The 22,416-nt window shown below is 39.5% G+C and overlaps 1 protein-coding gene across 3 annotated transcripts in view; it reads left to right on the top strand.

Moving 5' to 3' along the window:
• The window catches only part of LOC140224853 (uncharacterized), a 212,929-nt gene extending 191,719 nt beyond the window's left edge, over positions 1–21,210 (top strand). For all 3 annotated transcript variants that reach the window (XM_072301683.1, XM_072301684.1, XM_072301685.1), the window contains exons 5-7: positions 5,848–5,981; positions 12,823–12,962; positions 13,919–21,210. In XM_072301683.1, the coding sequence (XP_072157784.1) occupies positions 5,848–5,981; positions 12,823–12,962; positions 13,919–14,552 (908 nt within the window). In that variant the 3' untranslated portion in view covers positions 14,553–21,210. The remainder of the gene's footprint in view (positions 1–5,847; positions 5,982–12,822; positions 12,963–13,918) is intronic.
• Positions 21,211–22,416: the final 1,206 nt, after the last annotated feature.

The raw sequence follows: 22,416 nt of genomic DNA, 5'->3' as shown, positions 1-22,416 counted from the left end.
AAGAACCGATACATGTCCATGGGTTTAAATGGAAAAGACGATGTTGCCAATTTGCTGGATCTGCCAATGTCTCATATCGCCGCTCCTCTGACGTAAGACCATACCTCAGTTTCTTCGTGAACCCTGGAAAGCGTAGAATTATACTCACGGGGAAATTGAGGTGCGTCTTTTTGTTGGAAAGCGACAATTTCATTCAACTTCCTTGCAACTCCGTCCAAGAATATCTCATTTTAGTCAAAATTCATCGAGGGGTGACGAAACTCTGTCAAGCTCCATCGTTTTTTATGAAATTTTGTCCAATTTAATCGGTTTTGGCCAAAATTTTGTCAAACTCCATCGAATTTGACCGAATTTTGTCAAACTGAATCGCAGTTAACAGAACTTTGTCAAACTCTATCTTTGACCAAATTTTGTCAAGCATTATCGAAGATGACAGAACCCCGTCAAGCTTCATCGAATTGATCAAATTTCGCCCAACTCTAAATATCTTGACGAAATTTTATCTAATTTAATCGATTTCGGCCAAATTTTGTCAAACTCCGTCGAATTTGACAAACCTTGTCGATATCCATCGATTTTGTCCAAATTCCATTCAACTCTTTCGGACTTGACTGAATTTCGTCAAACTGAATCACAGTTGACATAACTTTGTCAAACTCTATTAAATTTTACCAAATTATGTCAGACGTCATCGAAGTTCAATAATGTCAAAAATATTTTTCCAAAAGGGGACAAATCCAAACAAGGGCTGCCTCGTCAAAGTAGGTAAAAGGAAACTCCAAAAGTCTGCTCTGATACCTTATTATTTGAAATCTTGAGGACCAGGAACGTTGTAATACATTTAAACAATCGATGCATTTTTCAGAAAATTGACAATGCAGCGATGAATATCAGTAAAATTTTACTTTATCAACTTAATAGGCAACGTTCGAATTAAGGAAAGACGTAAGAGAAAAAGTAAAGTACTTTTTTCAGTATCGCACGCGAGGAACACTCAACGAATTTCACTATAACGCCTTGATGCAACTATTCGCACTCTATGGATGTCCGGGTTGCATACCCACGGAGTTGAAGGCGTTTTGACTCCGCAGGCACTCGCGGAAGCGTCTTTTCGCCCGTAGCCCGCAGCGTGGCGTGGCGGCGAGACGGGCTGTGTTGTGAGGATCCAAAATGACAGATCGCCATCAATTCTTCGTCTAAGAAAGACATCTCAATGGTGTCTGTGACCGGGAAACCCTGGATTCATTAGGAAATGAAAAATTTTGGAGAAAAATCAGGGAATCTTTTCCAGAAACCGGTTTCCCCTTCTTTTACCGCTTTGATATTATGTTAATATACCCAAGGCGTCATTTTTGAACAGAATAATTCAATAGATTTCATTGACCAGTTAATATAAACATTATTAACGCTATTGGAATCGTAGTGCGCCGAGGAGTCAATTGAAAGATGAAAAATTTCGATAATCATACCTGGATTCCCGGAAATTATAGAGTTTTCCATAGCCAATCAGGTGAATTGAGAGAAAAATTCCATATTTCTTCAGGGAATTAGCTCCTGAAAATCGGGAAAAATTAGGGGATGTGCGTGGTTAAGGATTCTAGACACTATGTCCTAGGCATACATAGTTGCACGTATTTTGCGTACGGTATACGTGTGTGTACCTCTTGCACTTCAGTTTTTGATTTGCGATAAGCTGAGTTTGATTTGTAGGACAATTATTTTGCCCATGAGACATCTTCGTAGTGTGACTGGAGCATTGAAGGCGCTCTGTAATTTTGGATCCTCGCGTTACAGCCCGTCTCTTAGCCATACTACGCCGCGCGCGGGTGAAGAGGTGAGTGCACGCAGAGTCAAAACGCCTTCAACTCCGTGCGTATGCAACACGGGCATCCGTAAGGTTCGAATAGTTGCATCAAGGAGTTATTTTGAATTGCGTTTATTAATCGTCGTGTGCAATGCTAAGTGCTTACTTTACTATGCTTTACTCTTTTCTCGTACACCTTTACTCAATTCCAGCGTTGCCTATTATGCCGACTAGGTACATTTTTACTGATTCTCATCGCGACATTGTTAATTTTCCTAGAAATGCATTCATTTTGTAAATGTACCTAACGTTGCTGGTTTTTGATATCGCCAAAAAATAAGGTATCTAAGCCGTATATTTAGAGTTTTCTTAAACCTAATAGAACGAGTCCTTTGTTTGCATTCACCCCCTCTTTGAAAAATATTTTTCACATTTAAGAGCGAAATTTTCAAAAAACAGTCCTCAAAACCGGCCTAAAATTCAGGTTAAAAGGTTGAAATCAATTATGTACTTTTTTTTCTAAGTTTCCGATTTTTTAAAAGGTTTTTGCGCTTTTCGAGTTAGTCTCCACACCCTCCTTTTGCACGTTTGGGCTATGAATTCCTCACTTTTAGGATTTTTGGGATAGGAAATTTACGTTTTCGGGTACCGTCCCCTCAGTCAAACGCGAATGAAGGTTATAGGACATTTTGTCAACGATTTTTTGTCAGCGCACCTGTTTTTTCCAGTATTTTACGTCCACGCGTCCATACTTCAAGCATTGTGCAATGCGTGAAGTATCCACCTAGGTTTGTAGGCGCCAGTGAGCCTCTCACGCTGGCAGCACGCCGCTCCGCTCTGTTAGGCTCTAATATTTATACTCGCACAGTCAGCGTTTTTTAACTGATGATTTTGAAATGTTTGCACACTCTGCATTGATTATTCTCATTTAAATTGACGAAATAAAAAATATATATCAATTTATCAAAGGAGGGTAATAATGTAATGTGTTTTTTTAAATATTGGTGGTTCCGTGTCTTTAATGATTTCCAAGGCACTTTATTTTTTTATTTTACATTTTGTGCTTTTACTGTGCTGCAGGGAGGTGTACGTGCAACCAAAAGCTCAAAATTTGACGTATTTTACTCTAAAAGATCGATGTACAAATGGGTTAAAACTAAAGATTGCATGCTTCCTGTTTTTTTCCCCTCTTTTATTCAGTTTTGCAGTTTCTTTTGGCGCAACTGCGGCTCATCGAGATTAATATCGATGCCATCGCTTGGAAAAGGTTTTACAAATATTTTCCACGTTTTAAAAATATAAATGTTTACAACATGAAGTAATAATTTCGTTAAAAAAAATTTGAAAAAAGTACCTATACATATGTAAGGTATATTGCACATCAAATATTTTAAGGATAGAAATAAAACCTTATATTTACCAATGACGATTTAGTAAGATGAATATCTGTAAAGACGTTAATAGCCTGAGACGCTGGATGTCTTAAAATTATACTAACTAACTAACTCAAAAGGAGAAAGTAACATTTCATTTAGAAAATGAGCAACCATAACAACACCTCCTTCTCTCCCAATTTCATATTGTCAATAAAATTTCACATACCGACTAAAATATAACGCTTGGACCAAGTCACTGTTGCTTATTTTACGTGTGGGCGTAAACTCCTGGACAAAAAAGGTGCGCGGACAAAAAATCGTTGACAAAATGTCCTGAAACCCGAATAAATCAATCTCTGTAACAGTTGAATTCTTCCTCGGTTACTTTTAAGTAGATAAACCTATTTTCCATAATGTGCCCGAAATTCGTTTCCCAGTAAATATTTTCTTCCTCTAGTGCGATGATATTGATGGCGGAGAATTAATCTTACGCTGAGGAGTTCCATTTCCGTGATTTTGCAGATCCGCAGAAAATGCAACAATAACACTCAGCCGCGCATTAAACGATTATTGATTTCGACCCCCCGGAGACAGAATTTAATCAGAGAGCCCCTCCTCTCTCCTAGAAGGTGTGTGTAGGAAACGCTGCCGACAGACTTGTTAAGAAAGTGATAGCAGGAATAAGGACCTTCTAGGATAATACTAACTCAGAAAATGAGCGAAATAAATAAAATAACAGAGAGCAAACTTTTCAGGTCGCAATTTTGAACTGCGAACATCCGGAGAGAGACGTTTGATTATTGTCGGGTGTTCTCAAATTGCCAGAAAATACCTCGAACAGGCACATGAGGAGAGAACGAATGGGTCCGAGAGGTTATTGGCGTTAAAGAGACAATTATTGTGCCCTATATCATGACCGAGCAGTTGGTATGGTATGAGCGTGTGCAGAAAATGGCCGGTGCCAGATTGTCGAAAAAGGTTTTGGATTGACGTTGCGATGTACGTGCGCAGAATTCACTCAGTTTTTACTTGTAAAGCATCAATAATATATCGAAAAATTTCACAACGTAAAGGCTCTAAAATCCATGTTTTTCATTAAAATTGAATTTACTTCACGAGCTAAAAACCCAAAATGAGAAAAGATTCCCGTGGATTTGGCAAACGGTAAGAGGCGAAATAAGTTTTTCCGCAACCGTCAAAGTTAAAGAGAGGGAAAAATTTAATCCAGCGCAGAAAATTATCCTTAAAGCGGAGCAGTGCTCTCTCCTCTCTATCTCCTCCATTTCCCTTATCCTCTCTCTTTCCACCTCTTTTCACTCGTAAAGTGTCCTACATTCCCTTCGACAGCTTTCAAATTTTAACTGTTCCCGTATAGAGGCATGGGAGAGGGGAGATCCTTGCACTTACATTTTATAAGATATTTGAGGGTATTTCCGGTCTACCGAAGAAAGCGGTAGTGGCGAATGCAAAGTCTGAGACGTTTTTTGACTCAAAATTTAGAGGAAGTAGAATTGACACCAAGGAAATATTGATGTCATAATATGCTGTTTCGCCGTCAATTTTCGAAGTAGGCCAGGGAACATCTTGCGTCTAGGAAAATCATCTATTCGAGGATTACATCGCGCGTAACTCATATGTTCTGTAGGAAACTATGTCAAACTCTAATTTGACGATTTGAAATTAGCTTCGCTTCTTGTTTACTCAAGAATTCATGTGCTTGAGAATAAATGTGTAATCCAGAAACTCGGTAATCCTCTATCCGCAAAGAAATATCATTAGTTTATCAGTTATAGTAATCTGTACACATCTTAACCGAGTAATATAAAATACATTAGATCTTCTAACATAATTAGATTTTTTTACATAACCACTACCAGATCATAATAACGTAACCAAGGAAATAAAGAAGAAATTTCACCAAACTAATACTTAATCTATAGACCGCAAATGGTGGTATTCACTACCAATTTTTTGGGGAGGCATAGTCTTCTATCGCATATTGATAATGCAAGTCGCACAAAGGGTACCTCGATTTATTTCCCGTCACGTTTCATTTTTTCGAGGGATAACCAATGAACATCAATTCTTTGAACTGTTAAAAGTGTTTTTAATTCTTTGTAGAACATTCTGTAAATCTGTTTGCATTGTAAAGTGAATTCGTTTTCCTGAGAGAAGAAAACAAAATAAAAGGATAAAAGGAATTTTGAATCTTAATAATCTTCATATCTATAGATATGAAGATTATATTTTGTTTTATATTATATTTATATTCCGGCTTTCACCATCGATCTGCTCGAAACGCCTTGAAACTTTGTCTCACAGATGCGAAGAAAAACAAAATATTCCGCAAAGAGAAGCGCATCGGTACACAGTGGATCGAGTCTATTAGAGAGTCGGACATGAAATTTGTAACTAAAACTGCAAATTTTCATGTTTAATTCGTCACATTTTAAAACTCTAGGGGTGTGTCTGAAAGAAAATTTCACGAGAAAACCAATGAAATCACTTTTAAATCCTCAAAGTGTTGCGCAAACGGAGTTGTAAACGTTTAAAGTTTCCAAATTTTGCCCGACCTCTCCTATTGATTCGATCCACTGTGTGGCGACGTATTTTCTGTATCCGGCTTTCAGGTCACGTATGTGATGTGTATTTTCTGGCATGTTTCAGGCGTATCTTCGGTCAGTTGTGCTACGAATTGCAGTTATAGTGGTTGCAGTTGCAATTCGGGGAAATCAGGGAAAATGTGCAACATAAAACAGCCCACAGGGTCATTCCGCAAATCGCAGGCTCAAGCAATGAAGGTAAGAAGTTTGATTTGCTTGTTTCAAAGTTTTAAGGAGACGTAAAATTATAATATCTTAAACAGATTTCGTCTTGATGTGTGTGCCCTTCTTCCAATATGAGCATATTTTCCTCTTGATTCGAGAGAAATTTCTGCTCATCGGCAAATTCAAAAATATTTCTGCCTAAACCAAGTAACGAAGTAAGTATTTACCGTGACTGATGATCGTATAAGCTAGAGACACTCTTTCTAACAATTGCAGATTGGCTCAAACTTATGCGGAAACTGAGACGAAGTGGACAGTATAACCGGACACACTGAAAAAAAAATCTCGGTGTATTTACTAAGAAAAGGTTGAAATTACCAAGAATTCAGGGTTATTTGATCCCAGTTTTTTCTTGGTGAAATTATCATTTATGGAATTGGTAATTTTACCGAGAAATCTCGGTAAAATTGTTGAACTTTCTCGGTAATTTTACTGGACCTTGGTAAAAACGCCGAGAGTTTTTTTTTCAGTGCACTCAACCAATTATTCTTTCGTATTCTCTCCGGTTTTACTGTTTTGCAAGAAAGTTAAACAAAATTACAACAACATTGACCACAAAATTTAACAAAGTATACGGCAATTTTCAAGCTGTCATGTTGCTTAGCTTTCCTATGGAAAAACCAACAATCGGCGGTAATCGTGCATCGTGATATCAAGTTAGTTTGCAGGCTGGTTACTGAAATTCTTAGACAAAGAAGACGAAGGGTGAATGGAGCAATCCTATTGGTGGACGCGAGGGGTTGCAATGGACCCAAGAATCAAGTACTAAAGTAGCCAACGGCAGCCCCAGAGAGACCCTATAATGGGCCTGTTGCATGCAAGAGATACAGCCGTGCGAATAGACTTTATAGAGGTTAAATGACACGAAAATTACGATGGTCACATTAAAAAAGTCTGAAATACACTCCTTACTGCTCAATTTGTGTTGTTAGGAACGCGCTTTTTCAAATTTCCCGCGTCTGGGGGCAGTTTTCTAACGGAAACAATTAACGGCAACTCGCGGCTATTTCCGGTCAACTAAAACTGACAACATAACCTAAAAATCAGAGCTCGTGATATCGTGAAATGAAATGTAGAAGGATTGCGTTGGATATTTAAAAGTTGATACCGCATAAAGCGTATATGGACCACTATAAGAGATCACGTTGGGTTTGTAAACAAACTGAAGGGAAAAATAACAACAACAACAACGACTCGGCATCTTCCGGCAATCACCGAGCCTGCCGTTTGCTCGTTTCCGGTGATTAGAAAACTGCCCCCAGACGCGGGAAATTTGAAAAAGCGCGTTCATAACAACGCAAATTGCGCAGTAAGGAGTGTATTTCAGACTTTTTTAATGTGACCATCGTAATTTTCGTGTCATTTAACCTCTAAAAAGTCTATTCGCGCGGCTGTATCTCTTGCGTGCAACAGGCCCATTAGTCCATCATTTTATCTCTCAGTCTGTAAGAACCGCTCATTCCAACCGATGGGATCGTTCGATTTCACTATCTGCCCTGTTTGTCTATCGTTTCACCTAACAATTTCAATCATCAGCCCGCTGGTTCTGGTTAAAACTATTCAAATAACACCTTGAAATCGTAGGTAATTGTTGTTTTTTTACCAGCCGATCAGAGTATCAATCTAGTACCCATGGATGGAAATAAACCTCGGGGGATAGGGATTTCCGGGGGCTCCATTGATCAGAGTCACTCTTGAGAATACTGCCGTTCTAAGGAAGAACACCGTATGAACATTCGAGAGTTGCCAAATTTCCCCGAATAGAACATTGATTTTTGAACAAAGTTTTACATATTTCTCCTTGAAATTTTCAGAATTTTTAGGTAAAACCACGAACAAAATCCTCTTAAAAATCGGAGAAAAAATATTCGCAAATTTTCCTGAAAACTCGTGATTTGTCACAGGAAATTCGGCAACGCCTGAAGGTTCATACGACGTTCTTCCTGAGCACGGCAGAATAATGCTCCATTTTCCCACGTCCACCCTCCCCTCGCTTTCGCCGCACCAATACCAAATTCGTTTTATATCAGTCCATTCTGGAAACTTACAAGTTTTGAGGGCTCGCGTCATGGCTTATTGTTGTCGTTGCTTCTGTAATAACGCCTTTTGATTTGAATAAGGCTGTCGTGATGGGTCGAATACCAGTAACCGCCTTCCCACTTGAACCCCGAGTGGAACTTGTTCTTGTGCTCTTCGAGGATCACTCCAGAGCGTACTAACTCGTCTGTCGCGTGACACAACGGGAGGAATGGAAGGATGAGTCTGCAAAACTTACAACATGCCCGGTGTTATAATTAAGACGTCAAAAAGGAGAACGCGGTGTCAGATCTGATAAATCCTTTGATTCCGCGCGGTCGCAGCAATTAGTTTTCCGGGGAGGCTTGAGGATGGGAAGTCGGCCCCGTCGACGCGCCGTCGCACAGCGGATCGAGTCAATAGGAGAGGTCGGACAAAATTGGGAAACTTTAAACGCTTATAACTCCGTTTATACACCATTTTGATGTTCTTAAAATGGTTCCATTGGTTTTCTCGTGAAATTTTCTTCTTGAGACACCCCTTGAAATGTAAATTGTGACGAAATGAACTCCAAAATTTGCAGTTTTAGTAAAAATTGTCATGTCCGACCTCTCTAATTGACTCGATCCACTGGATCGAGTCAATGGAAGAATTCGGACAAAATTTGGAAGCTTTGAATGTCCGTATCTTTGAAAATATAAAACTCGATAGTTTAAAAATGGCTCCATTGGTTTTTTCTGAAATTTCCTTTCAGAAACAAGCCTTGAAATTAAGATGGTGACAAAGTAGACTTTAAAATTTGCAGTTTTAATCAATAATTGTATGTCCGAGTCAATGAGAGAAATTTTTCGAAATTTGGAAACTTTGAATGTCCATATCTTTGAAAATACAAAACTCGATAGTTTAAAAATGGCTCCATTGGTATTTTTCTGAAATTTCCCTTCAGAAACACTCCTTGAAATTGAGATTGTGACAAAATAGACTTTAAAATTTGCAGTTTTAATCAATAATTTTATGTCTGAGTCAATGGGAGAAATTGGAGGAAATTTGGAAACTTTGAAATTTTATATCTTTAAAAATATGAAATGCAAAAGTTTAAAAATGGCTTCATTGGTTTTTTTGGTGTTTCCTTTCCGAAACACTCCTTGAAATTGAAATTGTGACAAAATAGACTTTAAAATTTGCTATTATAATCAATAATTTTATGTCCGGCCACCTCTAATAGCGCGTTCCGCTGTGCGCCGCACCCTCGTGGAAAGTTGAGGTAGAGTTTTCCGTCGTGTGTTGCCTACGTAGTTACAGAACTGAAACGATAATGATGACGTTATTTGGTGCAAACGATCACTCATGGTTCAAGCTCTCCCGGCTTGCCACGTTGCTGCACACTGATCGTCCCCGGATTAATCCAATAGGCTGCAGGAGTGCAGGAGAGTGTTCTATGGGTCAGAAGAGGGCTTTTCTCCCCACATGCAAATTGGTCTTCATTTTGCAATAATTAAAAACTACAATTCCTGGCGCTTTTGAGTAAAAACTTACGTTTGTAGGGAAACTAATGGTACGTGCGTTGTTTTTATACTTAGCCATAAACGGTAGTTCTTGACTGCCACATGGGCCGCGGCCCATGGCGGCAAATTTAGGAGGCGGCACATTTTGCAATGTTTTTAAATGGAGGTATTAAAAAAAATCGGATTCAGAAAAACAATTACGGACGAGAAAAGGTGACAGAATCTTTCATTTCCTGTGAGTTTATTTCTAATTTTGTCGTCTTTCGGTGATACAAGAGACAGCACCTTTAATTGGACTGCATTTTGCAATTTGGAACTATAAATTATGGCTGTCCTGAGAAAACACATATGTGCATAGAGAAACTAATGGCAAATACGTTGTTTTTAAACCGGGCTAGAATTTATGGTTCCAAATTGCAAAATGTAGTCCAATTAGTCGAGTTATGAGAGAAACCGACCACGCGATTTGGCCTGGAATCGTGCAGAGCGGAGAGAAATGATGACGAGGACTTGAGATGAAAAGGAGAAACCCTCCTTCGGCACGGCGGCGGTCGGCATGTAATACATATTAGCGCCTACAAGACTGCATGAATACCTCTCGCATTGCGTCAAACAGTGCGGTCGCTGCGGTCAGCAGCAGGTGCGGGCGGCGTGAAATGCATAGCGCCTACAAGACTGCATGAATACTTCACGCATTGCGTCAAACACAAAGTGTTCAGCTCCAGTTCCTTTTGATTTAATGTAAAATCCCGCTTTAGGAACCATATCCACTTTTACATTGTTTCTTATCCAGCTCACCACGAGCACACCCCATCTTTCCACCTGCAAATAGCTCCTTTTATACGTCCACACTGGAAAGAAAAACACATTGGATCTAGAGTCCAGACTCTTAAAACATCGACAGGAAAAAGTACTCTTGATTCAATCAGAATCCAGCTTAAATCAAGAACCAAGCCTCTTAATTTAAGCGGATTTCGTTTTGATTCAAGCAAAAATCCGATTGAATCAAGGGTATTTTTTCTTGTCAATGTTTTCAAGAGTCTGGACTCTAGATCCAATGTGTTTTTTTCCCAGTGCACCTGATATCATTTGGATTGCATTTTGCAAAAAGGAACCACTAGCATTGCAATGATGCAACTTCATCTTTTGCAATAAAATTGCGGAAATCGTGAAAAACTATGAAATTTAGATGGTAATTTATGTCTTAAATTTACAGTTTTTAGCGGGTAAAATAGAAACTATTAATGGATAATCGGGTTTTTCCTCCAAGACAAAAGAAGTTGCACAATCTTAGCAACATTGCAATGCCAGTGGTTCCTTTTTGCAAAATGCAATCCATTTGCAGATGGTTCCTAAAGGGTCTTTTCGCTGGACGATATTACATTTTCAATTTTTATGGGCCAAAGTCCCTTTTCTCATAGACAGAGGGGTCACATATCGACGGTGAAACTACCAAACCACGTATCTCGGTTTGCGACGTCGCAGACTTCCTGTCATACTTTATTTTTTAAATGAAAAACTACTTGACGTCCAGTCTTGAAAATTTCTGTGATTTTTCCTCTTCGTGCGGAGAAAATTCTGTGAAAATTTCAAGGAATGATATTGATTTGGTCTACCTCGAAAAAATAAAATGCGAGCGTAGATTTTTAAACACCGCAAACGAGATACGTGGTTTCGTAGTTTCACCGTCGATATAGTTTTCTCCAAAACAATCCACGTGGCAGCCTCGAAGCCCCTCAGAAGGAGTGCTCCCGGCGCGGCGCCGGAGACGAGTTCCGAAAAACGAAACGCGGCTACGTGACGACGGACGTTCCGCGGGTCACGCGTCCTATCAATTTGTGCTCGTTGTGTAAAGACGAGCATATTTCGTCCGCCACGCCGCGATGCGATGTCCCCGCCATTATCCCCTGCACGTCTCCCCGTACGTCCGTCCGCTCCCTGAAATCCCTGAAAGAATACCGTCACGCCTTTGACGTAACTGTATTCTCACGTTAGCCTTGACGTCCGTATAACTCCATGCTTTCCTGGGCCCACGTGGAAATGAAGATAAGTGATTTCGTCCGCGGAGTGACGATTGGTCGTGGACTGATTTACAGGTCCCTGCGATCCATCACTATACGTTTGCGAAGATTATCCGTACGGTATTTGTATACGCTTTCTAACGTGATGCAATACTTGGGATGAACGTGAGAATCTACGTGCGTATAGTGCAGTGGCGTGGCGTGAATGATCGATTATCGATTTTCCCCATTTGAAGGTATGCTGAAGAATCGATTATTAAGGTGTTCGTTGCGAACACCCTGGAAATCGATCTTTTCCCATAGGTTTAAATGGCAGATCAATCGATGTAACGCCACGCCACTGGTGTAGTGTGATGAAAGCACTCGCACGGAGAAATCCTGGGGAAGAAGAGGTAGGACCTGTTGGATGATGTGGGTATTTCCTATGAATTGTGGTAATACCACGATAAATTAGGCCACTAACCTATATGTTGAGATACTATCCCAACCTGAGTTGCGGTACTACCACAATTTTTTTGAAAGTGCCCATATCATCCAACAAATTGGGGTAGTACCTACCACAATTTTAGGGGATAACCCCTAACCGGTTTTTTCCGTGATGGAAGATGAGGGTGGCTAATGTATCCCTAATTGTATGTAATCCCCGGGATTTTCATAGCAGATCGACGTTTTTCAGTCTTTGCATGCTTGATACCGACAGAAATGGAGTTGATTTCACTAATTCTCGTCGCGCGAATCGTGTTTTACGTGAAATTCTGGTCGAGAGTCATGAATCAGAAAATGTAAATTTTTACCTCGTCTACCATAAGCGGATCCAGACACCTCCAACGGGGGTGGGGAGAGCGTAAGGGGGTCCGGAGTCTCCCCCAGGAATTTTTGGAATTTCTGAAACATAGAAAATTTAGTTTGAGTTAATTTCGTCACGAATAATTAAAATAATCAACCAAATTTAAGCGTCTTTCCTTCTGGTCTCCTCCGTTCCTACTTCTTCCATCTTTCTCCTTTACTTTTCTTCCTCCTTTTTTTCGAGGGAATGAGGGGGCGTTGTGTACAGATACTTTATCTTTTAATAGTTTTAAGGGCAATGCGAAAAGATATCGGCATCCTCGCGTTTTTTTTTTCTTTTTTTTCACTTTTTTTTCTTTTTTAAAGAATTCCTCTCTGGAGGAATAATAGGAAGACCGGATTTTATTATTGGAGCCTCGATTTAATAATCCCAATCCCAATTCCGAGATTCGCTTTAACGTATGTTCATCCCTCCGTTGTTTCCAGTATCGGCTGCAGGACTACAAAGAGCCCCTGCGATTGGAGCGGCATAATTCCGACAAATCGACATCGCGTCTTCCACCTATCAAGGAATTCCAAAGGGACTTCAAAGCAGGCAAGGAACGGCCAACCTCCACGAGGATAAGGTAAACACAGATTCTTGCTTTTCGTTTGAATAAGAGAGTAAAACACACACAAACACAGGAGAAATAAAAGCCTTATTTCTCCTCGAGACATCTATCTCACCGTTTGGTAACTTCCTCTCAGAGTATATCGATGGCCAAAGTGCGAAACGACGTACCTAACTATATTTGCAACGTTGCAAACTTCCTGCCATACTTTATTTTCTCTTCAGAAAACGAGTAAATTTAATTTCTTGACGACTTCCTTGATTTTCTTCTCCAAGGATAAGCAGACTTCTCTGCATGCATTTCAAGTCGCAAAGTTGATTTGTTTCTCTTCAAAAATATAAAACAGGAGCGGAACTTTCAGAGCACTGCAATTGAGATACGTGGTTTCGCTTTTTGACCATCGATTTCCAAAATAATTTTAAGAATGATTCCTCACTCGAACAATCAGTCAATCATTTGGACTGCGTTTTGCAATTTGAAACTATAAATTCTGGCTTTTCTGGAAAAACACGTATGTGCATAGGGAAATTAATGGCACATACGTTGTTTTTAAACCGTGCTAGAATTTATAGTTCCAAATTGCAAAATCTAGTCCATTTCTGAATGTCAAGACTTGTATAAAAAAGAAACCCTCGTTGGATGAAGGCCGTATGGACTTCATTTTGCAATTCGGAACTATAACATTCGATTCATCTGTAAAATCACATTTCTGGATATAGAAACTAATGGTACATACGATGGTTTTAAACTGAGGCGTAATTTATAGTTCCTAATTGCAAAAGGTAGTCCATATAGGCAACTAAACTAACTCCATGACTGAGCGTGAGGTATCGTGGAAAACTGAAGGCGCTCCAATCCGAGATGTTGCTTTTGAATTGCGCCTATGTTAACTATTACGATTTAACGGGGATAAATTTCAACAAGTCGGAACGATACTGCTAAATCGTGCCTATCTATTTGTCTGTTCCCAGATGTGCTCAGAAAATAGTAACCCAGCTGGAGAGGACCCCGTCGAAGTCCCGGCAAGGTAGCGATAAGTCCTCCACGTCTAGTAAACTAGCCTCGTCTTCTTTTTCCTCATCATCGTCGTCATCATCAGCGAGGATACATCGCAGTGACTCGGTCGCCTCTCGGGAAAGAAGTCGGAGTGCAGCTGCCAACAACGACAATAAAAAATACCCCACCAACTACCACCACACGCTCAGCCCCTGTTCTTCCAGCAGCAAACCGGACAAATCAAGCAATGACATCACGACTTGCTCCAAGAGCAGGTTCATCAACAGTATCCAAAATAGTCAAAGTGACGTCACCAACAAGGTGAGCGGTGACGATGACGTCAGTGCTGTGCGTCGCGTGGATTCTTCCTGTAACCCAACAATATCGAGTAGTAGTAATTCTAATATAATCAGTAAACACTTCCCGAGTAAGATTGGCAATAAAGAGTCTGTGAGTGTAGAGAAATGCAAGGAGGAGAAGAAGGAAAGCGCGAAAGTAGAGAAGAAAGAGCTGACGAAAAGCGAGAAGAAAGAGTTGAAGAAGGAGGCGAAGGCCGAGAAGAAAAACGCAAAGAAAGAGGCGAAACTACTGAAGAAAGAGCAGAAGTAACGAGCGATGCGGGACTCGAAAATTTGAGTACAGGGCAGATCCCGCAATGATGTGTTTGAAAATTCTAAGGGGACCTCCCTGGCTGCTATGTGGCCCGGCCCCTGAAAGTTGCTTCGCGCCGGTAAAAAAACCGGGGTCATATTATGGAGTTTAAAGAGGACATGACTAGAGATTATCTCCGTTCTATCGCTAAAAAAACTTGGAATTCCTTCGGGCCATCCCCAGATAAAATTCGATCGCATGTAGCGAGGGAATTCCAGTGCGATGACAGTGTTGAGAATTGTGCATCTTTATCTTTACTTAAAAATGCCTAGAATTAGCGAATAATTGTTGTTTTTTTACCAGAAATTGTTGATTTTAAAGGAAAACTATCGTAAACATTTTATTACTTTACATATATATTTAGTATTTTTTTAAAGCTAAGAGAAAGTTGTGCAGTTTTGAAAACTTCGCAATCGGGTTTTTTCTCTTCTGCTAAATGCGATCGAATTATTACGAAAAATGATGAGACTGGAGTCAAAGAGCTTAACTGCCATGCTAAGCAAGAACGCCGTATGAACATTGAAGAGTTGTCAAATTTCCGTCGATAAAAAGTTTATTTATGAGGAAAATTGTGAATATTTTTTATTGAAATTTCCAAGAACCTCGATTGAAACTGCGAGCAAAATTATCTGAAGAATTGGATGAATAATATTCATAAGTTTACCAGAAAATTCGTGTTTTATCAAAAGAAACTTAGCAACGCCTGAAGTTCCATACGGTGTTTTTACTTAACACGGCAGTTGAAGTCAGCGTATTTATGCTGAAAGGAAATGTGAAAAAATTAATTAAATCAAAGAGAACTTTAATGAGCACGAATTTTGGGTGTATACTGTATAATTCGTTTTCGCTTGATTCATGTCTGCATGGTTCCTTTCAGCAAAAATACGTCCAAGTATGATGGTTTGAAAATTGAAATCGTCAAGTAGCCCGCCTTCAAACTTGTTTGAGGTGATTGAAAGTTCCGTTTTTCCTACTTACACACGTTGGATTCAATGCGTATTTATATACCCTTGTGCAGCATTCAAGAGGTGTAACATTCTGTCTTGTGTCTGTTGACCTGTACATCTTACCGCCTTTGTTCTTTGCAATATTTTCTCTTACTTCCTTCTCCTTTATATCTCTTTACTTAGCAGGACGGTGCGGAAATCTTTTGCGGCGAACAAGCGTGAACGAAAAAATGAAACCAATAAATGAGGCCGTAGGTAGGCCCGCATGAAATCCAATATATGTTAGAAATTGTTTATCGTCAATTCAATGAAACAAAGTTAACATATGAATTTTAGAATTTTGATCTCATTTTCTCGCGCATTGAAATTTTGTTATTGATAATTTTAAGTAATCAAAAGATTTTGAAAAATGTGTAACTGTAGAAAACTTACCACCGAAAATATCCTCTGACACTACGTCATCCAATGTTATCCATCAGATAAAAATTCATGCCAAATCAACATATTGAGCTATAAGTATTCAAGTTGTACCTTGTACCGGGGATTCCGCAATAACATTCCCTTTTTCTTTTTTATCACACATTGGCAAAGCTAGAAAGGTTCCACCTCCTTCCCTCCCCTCAGAAAACTTGTGACCGTGCCTAGGCGTTCAACACCCTCGTGAACAGTAAATGTACCTCCCCCGCAAAAATTCTCCTCGCTACATTGAAACATAATGTCTCGCAAAGAAAAACCTCTCAATTACCTTTTGAGTCATGATTATCACATCACAAGAAAACATGCTTTTCTCTGTTTTATTATTTTTTTACGGTTCTGATTCAACTTCTCTCCTGCCATTTGGATCCCGGACCGGCGACCAATTCATACACGTAACAATAATTGCCTACCCAAGGAATGAAGGGGCCTTTTTAGATCAGGCAATCCAGTATTACGTTACTTATATCCTATTCCCTAGCCAGTATTGAATGCGTTGAGATTATCACTCTTCAGAATGCAAATCTTAACATCAATATTTTCGATTCACTTATCATGCGCCGATTAAGTGACTATGTTCCTCGATGTACAGCATATTCAATTAAAACCTCGCATTCGATACAAAAGTTGATCGGTGATTAGTGATTGCTGTATCGAATGCATGGTTCATTCCAAAAAGAATCCTACTTTAATATCGCTGAATTTTACTAATTTTTAGGCAGAGAATTATTTTTTAGGCTCATTCTCAGGGGCTTTCGTCGTTTTCCTGGTTAAAAAAACTTAAATATGCCGCGATTTTGCGTATAATCGATGCGATTTATCCCTGGATCCATTTCTTTCACTGGAAAAAAAAAACACATTGGATCTAGAGTCCAGACTCTTGAAAACATTGACAAGAAAAAACACTCTTGATTCAATCGGATTTTTGCTTGAATCAAAACGGAATCCGCTTAAATTAAGAGGCTTGGTTCTTGATTTAAGCTAGATTCTGATTGAATCAAGAGTACTTTTTCTTGTCGATGTTTTTAAGAGTCTGGACTCTAGATCCAATGTGTTTTTTTTCCAGTGCTTAAAATTTCATGAAATATTTCACATTGAATTTCATGAAATATTTCGCTTGAAATTTCATGAAACATTTCACTCGCAATTTCATGCAATATTTCACTCGAAATTTCATGAAATATTTCTCTTGGAATATCATGAAATATCTCACTTGAAATTTCAAGATTTTATTTTTCGTGAAAAATTACAACCCTAACCGTCATGGTGTTAGGATTCATCTAAAAGTGACGCCATGATTCATCTAAAAGTGACGTCATGATTCATCTAAAAGTGACGTCCGAGGGACAGGTGAGTCGCGAGATGAATCCGGTGTCGGAAAAATTCCCACCCCGGCTCAGTTTCCCGCATCGCATTTATCTCTTCCGGCGGAATTTTTCATCCCCTACGTGCGCCATCCGCCATCCGCACAAACGGGCAATTAACTTAAGTTTTTCTTCTGCTTACAGGCGACGTGCGCCGAATTAATATTTGAGCAGAGTCTGGCTCGCTCCCCTGTTTTTTCGCCCTCCCCCGGGAACACAGAGGGGTCGAGCTCCCTCGCGCGCTGTCGCTTTGGGGTGGCTTTCTTCGCGCCCAGCGATCATGTTTTTTTCAAGAACCCCCGACGCCTCGCAATGACCCTATCAGTGCCGTGTTATTCTACGGATACGTGTGTTAAATTCCACCCATTGTTGCTAAATAGTGCACCAAATCAGCACGTTTCCCTATTTGGACCGCGTCTGGCAGTAAGGAACCAAACCTCATCAATTATTGCCAAATTCAACAGGGTAATTTAATTTTCTACAAGAGCACGTTTGCCTTTGAAAATTTTAAGGAATCTGCTCTGTACTATGCACTGGAAAAAAACACATTTAATCTAGAGTTCAGACTCTTAAAAACATCGACAAGAAAAAATACTCTTGATTCAATCAGATTTAAGCTTAAATTAAGAACCAAGCCTCTTAATTTGAGCGGATTTCCTTTTGATTTAAGCTTAAATCTGCTTGAATCAAGAGTCTTTTCTTGTCAATGTTTTCAAGAGTCTGGACTCCAGATACAATGTGTGTTTTTTTTTTTCCAGTGATGCAGAAAATTCACTTGAATTGACAAAAAAATCCGCACAACCGTTTTCGTGTAAAAATCATGTTAGGTAGGACCGCGTTTAGTAAGAAGGAACGAAACCACATAAATTATTATTGCCTTTAACTGGGCAATTTAATGTTTTACAAGAGAGCGTTTGTGTGGGTTTCTTAGAAAATTTTGAGGGAATTTGCCTCGTACTATGCAGAATATTCACTGAAATTTGCACAAAAATCCACACAACCGTTTTCATGTAAAAAATTAAACGGTCAAATTGAATTCGGCAATAGCTGGTGTGGCTTGGCCCCTCTGTTCAACACGGTCCATCTAGCCCTCAGCTGAAATATACAAATTTTATCATACAACCCGGCATCGACTCCACCAAAGACAATGCGACCAAATTAAACGAAGGAACCAGGTCACGTTTCGAAGAAAAAATGAGTTAGGAGTAGTTTTGAGCTTAAATTTGTGGTCGCACATTCTCTCCTGTGAAAAATTCGAAGTCGAGAGAGAATCTTTTGAATGTGAAAAGAAAGGTTGAACTTTATCCGTAACGTTGCATCTCGCGGAGGAATATAAATTCAAATATTTTTTCCTTGGTAAGATCGTGATGTGCCTTGATTCCTTCGTGTTGTAAGTGTATAGAACATGCATGGAGACAAGTTTTACTTAAAATCACACTGGAAAAAAAAAACATATTGGATCTAGAGTCCAGACTCATGAAAACATCGACAAGAAAAAATACTTTTGATTCGATCGGATTTTTGCGTGAATCAAAACGAAAACCGCTTAAATCAAAAGGCTTGGTTCTTGATTTAAGCTAGATTCTGATTGATGAATCAAGACCTTGGTAAAAATTGGCAGTAGAATCTGTGTTCCAAAATATCATTGACCTACGGCCGGCTGTAAGATTTCCAATAGCTTCTATAGCCGGCTGCACAATTTCTTATAGCCTTTTATAGCCGATGGCAGCCAGACGATAAAGTTTATGCTAAACGTTACTAAATACGGATACTGAGTTAGTTTTTGGACTACCGCTCTCTTTTTGTGCCGTAGTATCTTGATTTATTTTGCGAGGAAAGCTCCGTACTTTTGAAGGATGCCTGTCATTCTTTATATGTTGGAGCGCCCTCAATTTCTTATGATACTGTGCAATACCTCTGGTGTGAAATAGTTGCTCCAAGCGCCATGGCACGCTGCGACGCGGCGGGCGGGCGGCCAGTGCGGAGCGCGCATTGGCGCCCACAAACCTAGCAGGGATACTTCACGCGTTGCGCAATGCGTGAAGTATCCCTGTTAGGTTTGTAGGCGCCAGTGCGTCGCCGTTCCGCTTTGTGTTAGGATCTAATATTTAATCTCGCGGAGTCAGCGTTATTCAACTCATGATTTTGAAATGTTTGCACATCCTGTATGGATTATACTCATTTTAATTGATGAACAAAAATATGTTTTAAAGTAAAATATAACGTGTGTTTTGTAAACATTAAGGTAGTTCCATATCAAACTTAATGATTTCCAAAGCACACGAATTTCTACACAATTTCTTATAGCCTTTTATAGCCAATGGCGATAAAGTGTAAAGCCCGGCGATAGGAACTTTAGTCCGACTGTATAATTTTTTATAGCTTCGTATAGCCCGGCTGTATGATTTGCTCCGCTTTCTACAGCCAGCTATATGATTTTCAATAGCCTTTTATAGTCGGCTGTAAGAACTCCTATGGTATTTTGAAACGCAGCTCCTATCGCCAATTTTTACCAGGGGAGTACTTTTTCTTGTCGATGTTTTTAAGAGTCTGAACTCTAGATCCAATGTGTTTTTTATACCAGTTCATTATTATCTGAATGTTTTCCAAACTGCACTTATGCGCCTTGTCCTCCAAGCCCCTCTGCGGGCCAACTATTGAAATTGATAGACAAAGCTATAGACAAAGATGACAAAAGCGATATGGAGGGAACCTATTGGTGGAAGCTGGTGGTTACCTACACTGGACAAAGGCAGTAGGAATAGACTAACTAACGGCAACCCACGAGAAACCCGACAGTTAGTCTATCATTTTCTCCCTTAGTCTATAAGAACCACACATTTCAACCGATAGGATCGCTCCATACCCCCCATGTCTTCTTTGTCTATAGCTTTGTCTATCAATGTCAATAATCAGTCCACAGATGTAGTTACGTTCTTTCGTGAGGGAAACGACTCTATGAATCAACAACATTTTCTCGTGCAAATTCTCCCCTGCAAAACCCGTCGCAAATCTCATGCCGTGGGTGTTTACTCCGTAAATTCAGATTAAGGCCGGCCTTTGTCCAAACAAAACTCCCCCCCAACAATGGGTTAATATCACCTAACCCCCTCCCCCTCCAACCCTTTCCATCCGCCCTCACGGAAAATATGAACCGGATAGTGCCGAACCCTCTCGTATTCATCAGCATTTGGCGCAATTGAAGCGAACTTTTACGAGCGACATAAAAGGCCTGCAGTTTTAAAGCGGGAGGCTGTTTCAATTATTGCCCGTTGAGTGGTTTTTGCAAGTCCCGGGCCCCGCGAGGAGCCTACGCGACTTCGCGTTCGAATCGTAAAAAGCGCGCGCACTCCTAGCGATTTTATAACGTTTTTTACGGCTCCTCGACCATTTTACGGTCTTTAGACGCGGGTTTAGGGTTTATTATGTATGTTACGCATTAAATTAACATTGAAAATCATGAGCAGTAGCCAGCGCGTACAGTTGCAAAAGGTGGGTTCCCAGCGCCTTCCAATTAAAAATGCGCTGTTTCTCGCTTGCCATCGGGGTTCATCTGAAAAACACCGTACAGTGGGAAAAGTCGTTGGGAGAGATCGGACACGAAATGTTTGATTCTAACTGCTAATTTGTCTGCTTTATTTCTTTACGTTTATTTCTTTCCTTCACGTTTCTTAGGGGTGCCTCGTGAAAAAGGTTAAAAGAGAAAACGAATGGAATCACTTTCAAACTTTTGCATTTTTCATTGAAGAAGATGGTGGAACGTACGAAGTGCGTAAAGGACAAGACACATAAGTCCAATTAAAAAAAAAAAAAAAAAAAAAAAAAAAAAAATTGGAAATTGATTATTCCAACTAAAACTAGTCTTAAAATATACTCCGTGAAACATTCACCTCTTAATTCCAAGTTTAAGCATAAAAAAATGAATTGAAACTTTCTTCCCGCCTCGAGGCTACCTGTAATTTGAAACTTTAACCACGTACTATTTAAAAAAGCGGAAACCCCGCTCACGCGTCTTGTCGTTTAAGTCCCTCGTACCGGTGGCGGTGGCGAGGCGTTAATGATCGATTATCGATATTGCCCCCATTTGAAGCTGTGGTGAAGAATCGATTATTAAGGTGTCTGTTGCGAACACCCTGTTTATCGATACTTTTCCATAGGTTTAAATGGCGGATCAATCTATATATCATGCTCGACGTCCTCAATTGACTCGTCCCGTGTGTGCGTGATATGAAATTTCGAAAATTGCTCTAAACCCCTGGTACAAGATATCATTTTTGACGAAATTAATGAATACTTTTCCTTGAATTTTGTACGTTTCACATCAAAGTGCGAATACAATTTAGAAAAGCACCCAAGAGTTTGCCCGTACATTTTTATTTTACCAAAGGCAAGTTGGCAACGGGCCAACGGCTTTTACGAGGTTTTTCCACACTGTGGTAGATACGGTTGAATAAGGCCCGCAGGTGGATAAAACTTAGTTTCATTAAAAATTGAACTTTTATGGTGAAAGCATAGTGATAGCTGTGTACATGTAGGCACGGGCCCTTCATTGCGTTCAGAGACAATTTTTGTTTGTTAAGTATTCCTTGAAATGTTAAAACTTTCGCTCAAAAATCCCCGGTTTTATACTACTGAAAATATTACTATAAATTCTAGAGAAACCCGAGAAAAATAATCTTAGGCTCAGCATCTTCTATACCAACATGAATGAGTATTATTTAACTCTTTTTTCTAATTTGACGTATTAACCAATGATATCTCACAATTGTTGTAAGCTGCGTTTTTTAGCGGAAAAACATAACATTTTAAACCTGCAATTAGTTCTACTTAGACCTCTCATGTTTTGAATTTATGGATGGGTATATCCAGTGGAGAGCTGAATTGTGTTTATTCAGTATTCTGATTTTTGGATCAATTAATTACCTATATTTTTTCAGACTTACATATCGTTTTCTAAAAACTTTTTTTATAAACCCAATTATTTCAACCCGATTATTTTAATGTACTTATTTCACCTATTAGGTGCTTGTGTTTGTT

Source organism: Bemisia tabaci, chromosome 6 (genome assembly GCF_918797505.1).
Source record: "Bemisia tabaci chromosome 6, PGI_BMITA_v3".
Lineage (NCBI taxonomy): Eukaryota > Metazoa > Arthropoda > Insecta > Hemiptera > Aleyrodidae > Bemisia > Bemisia tabaci.
This window is presented reverse-complemented; position numbering and strand designations above follow the sequence as displayed.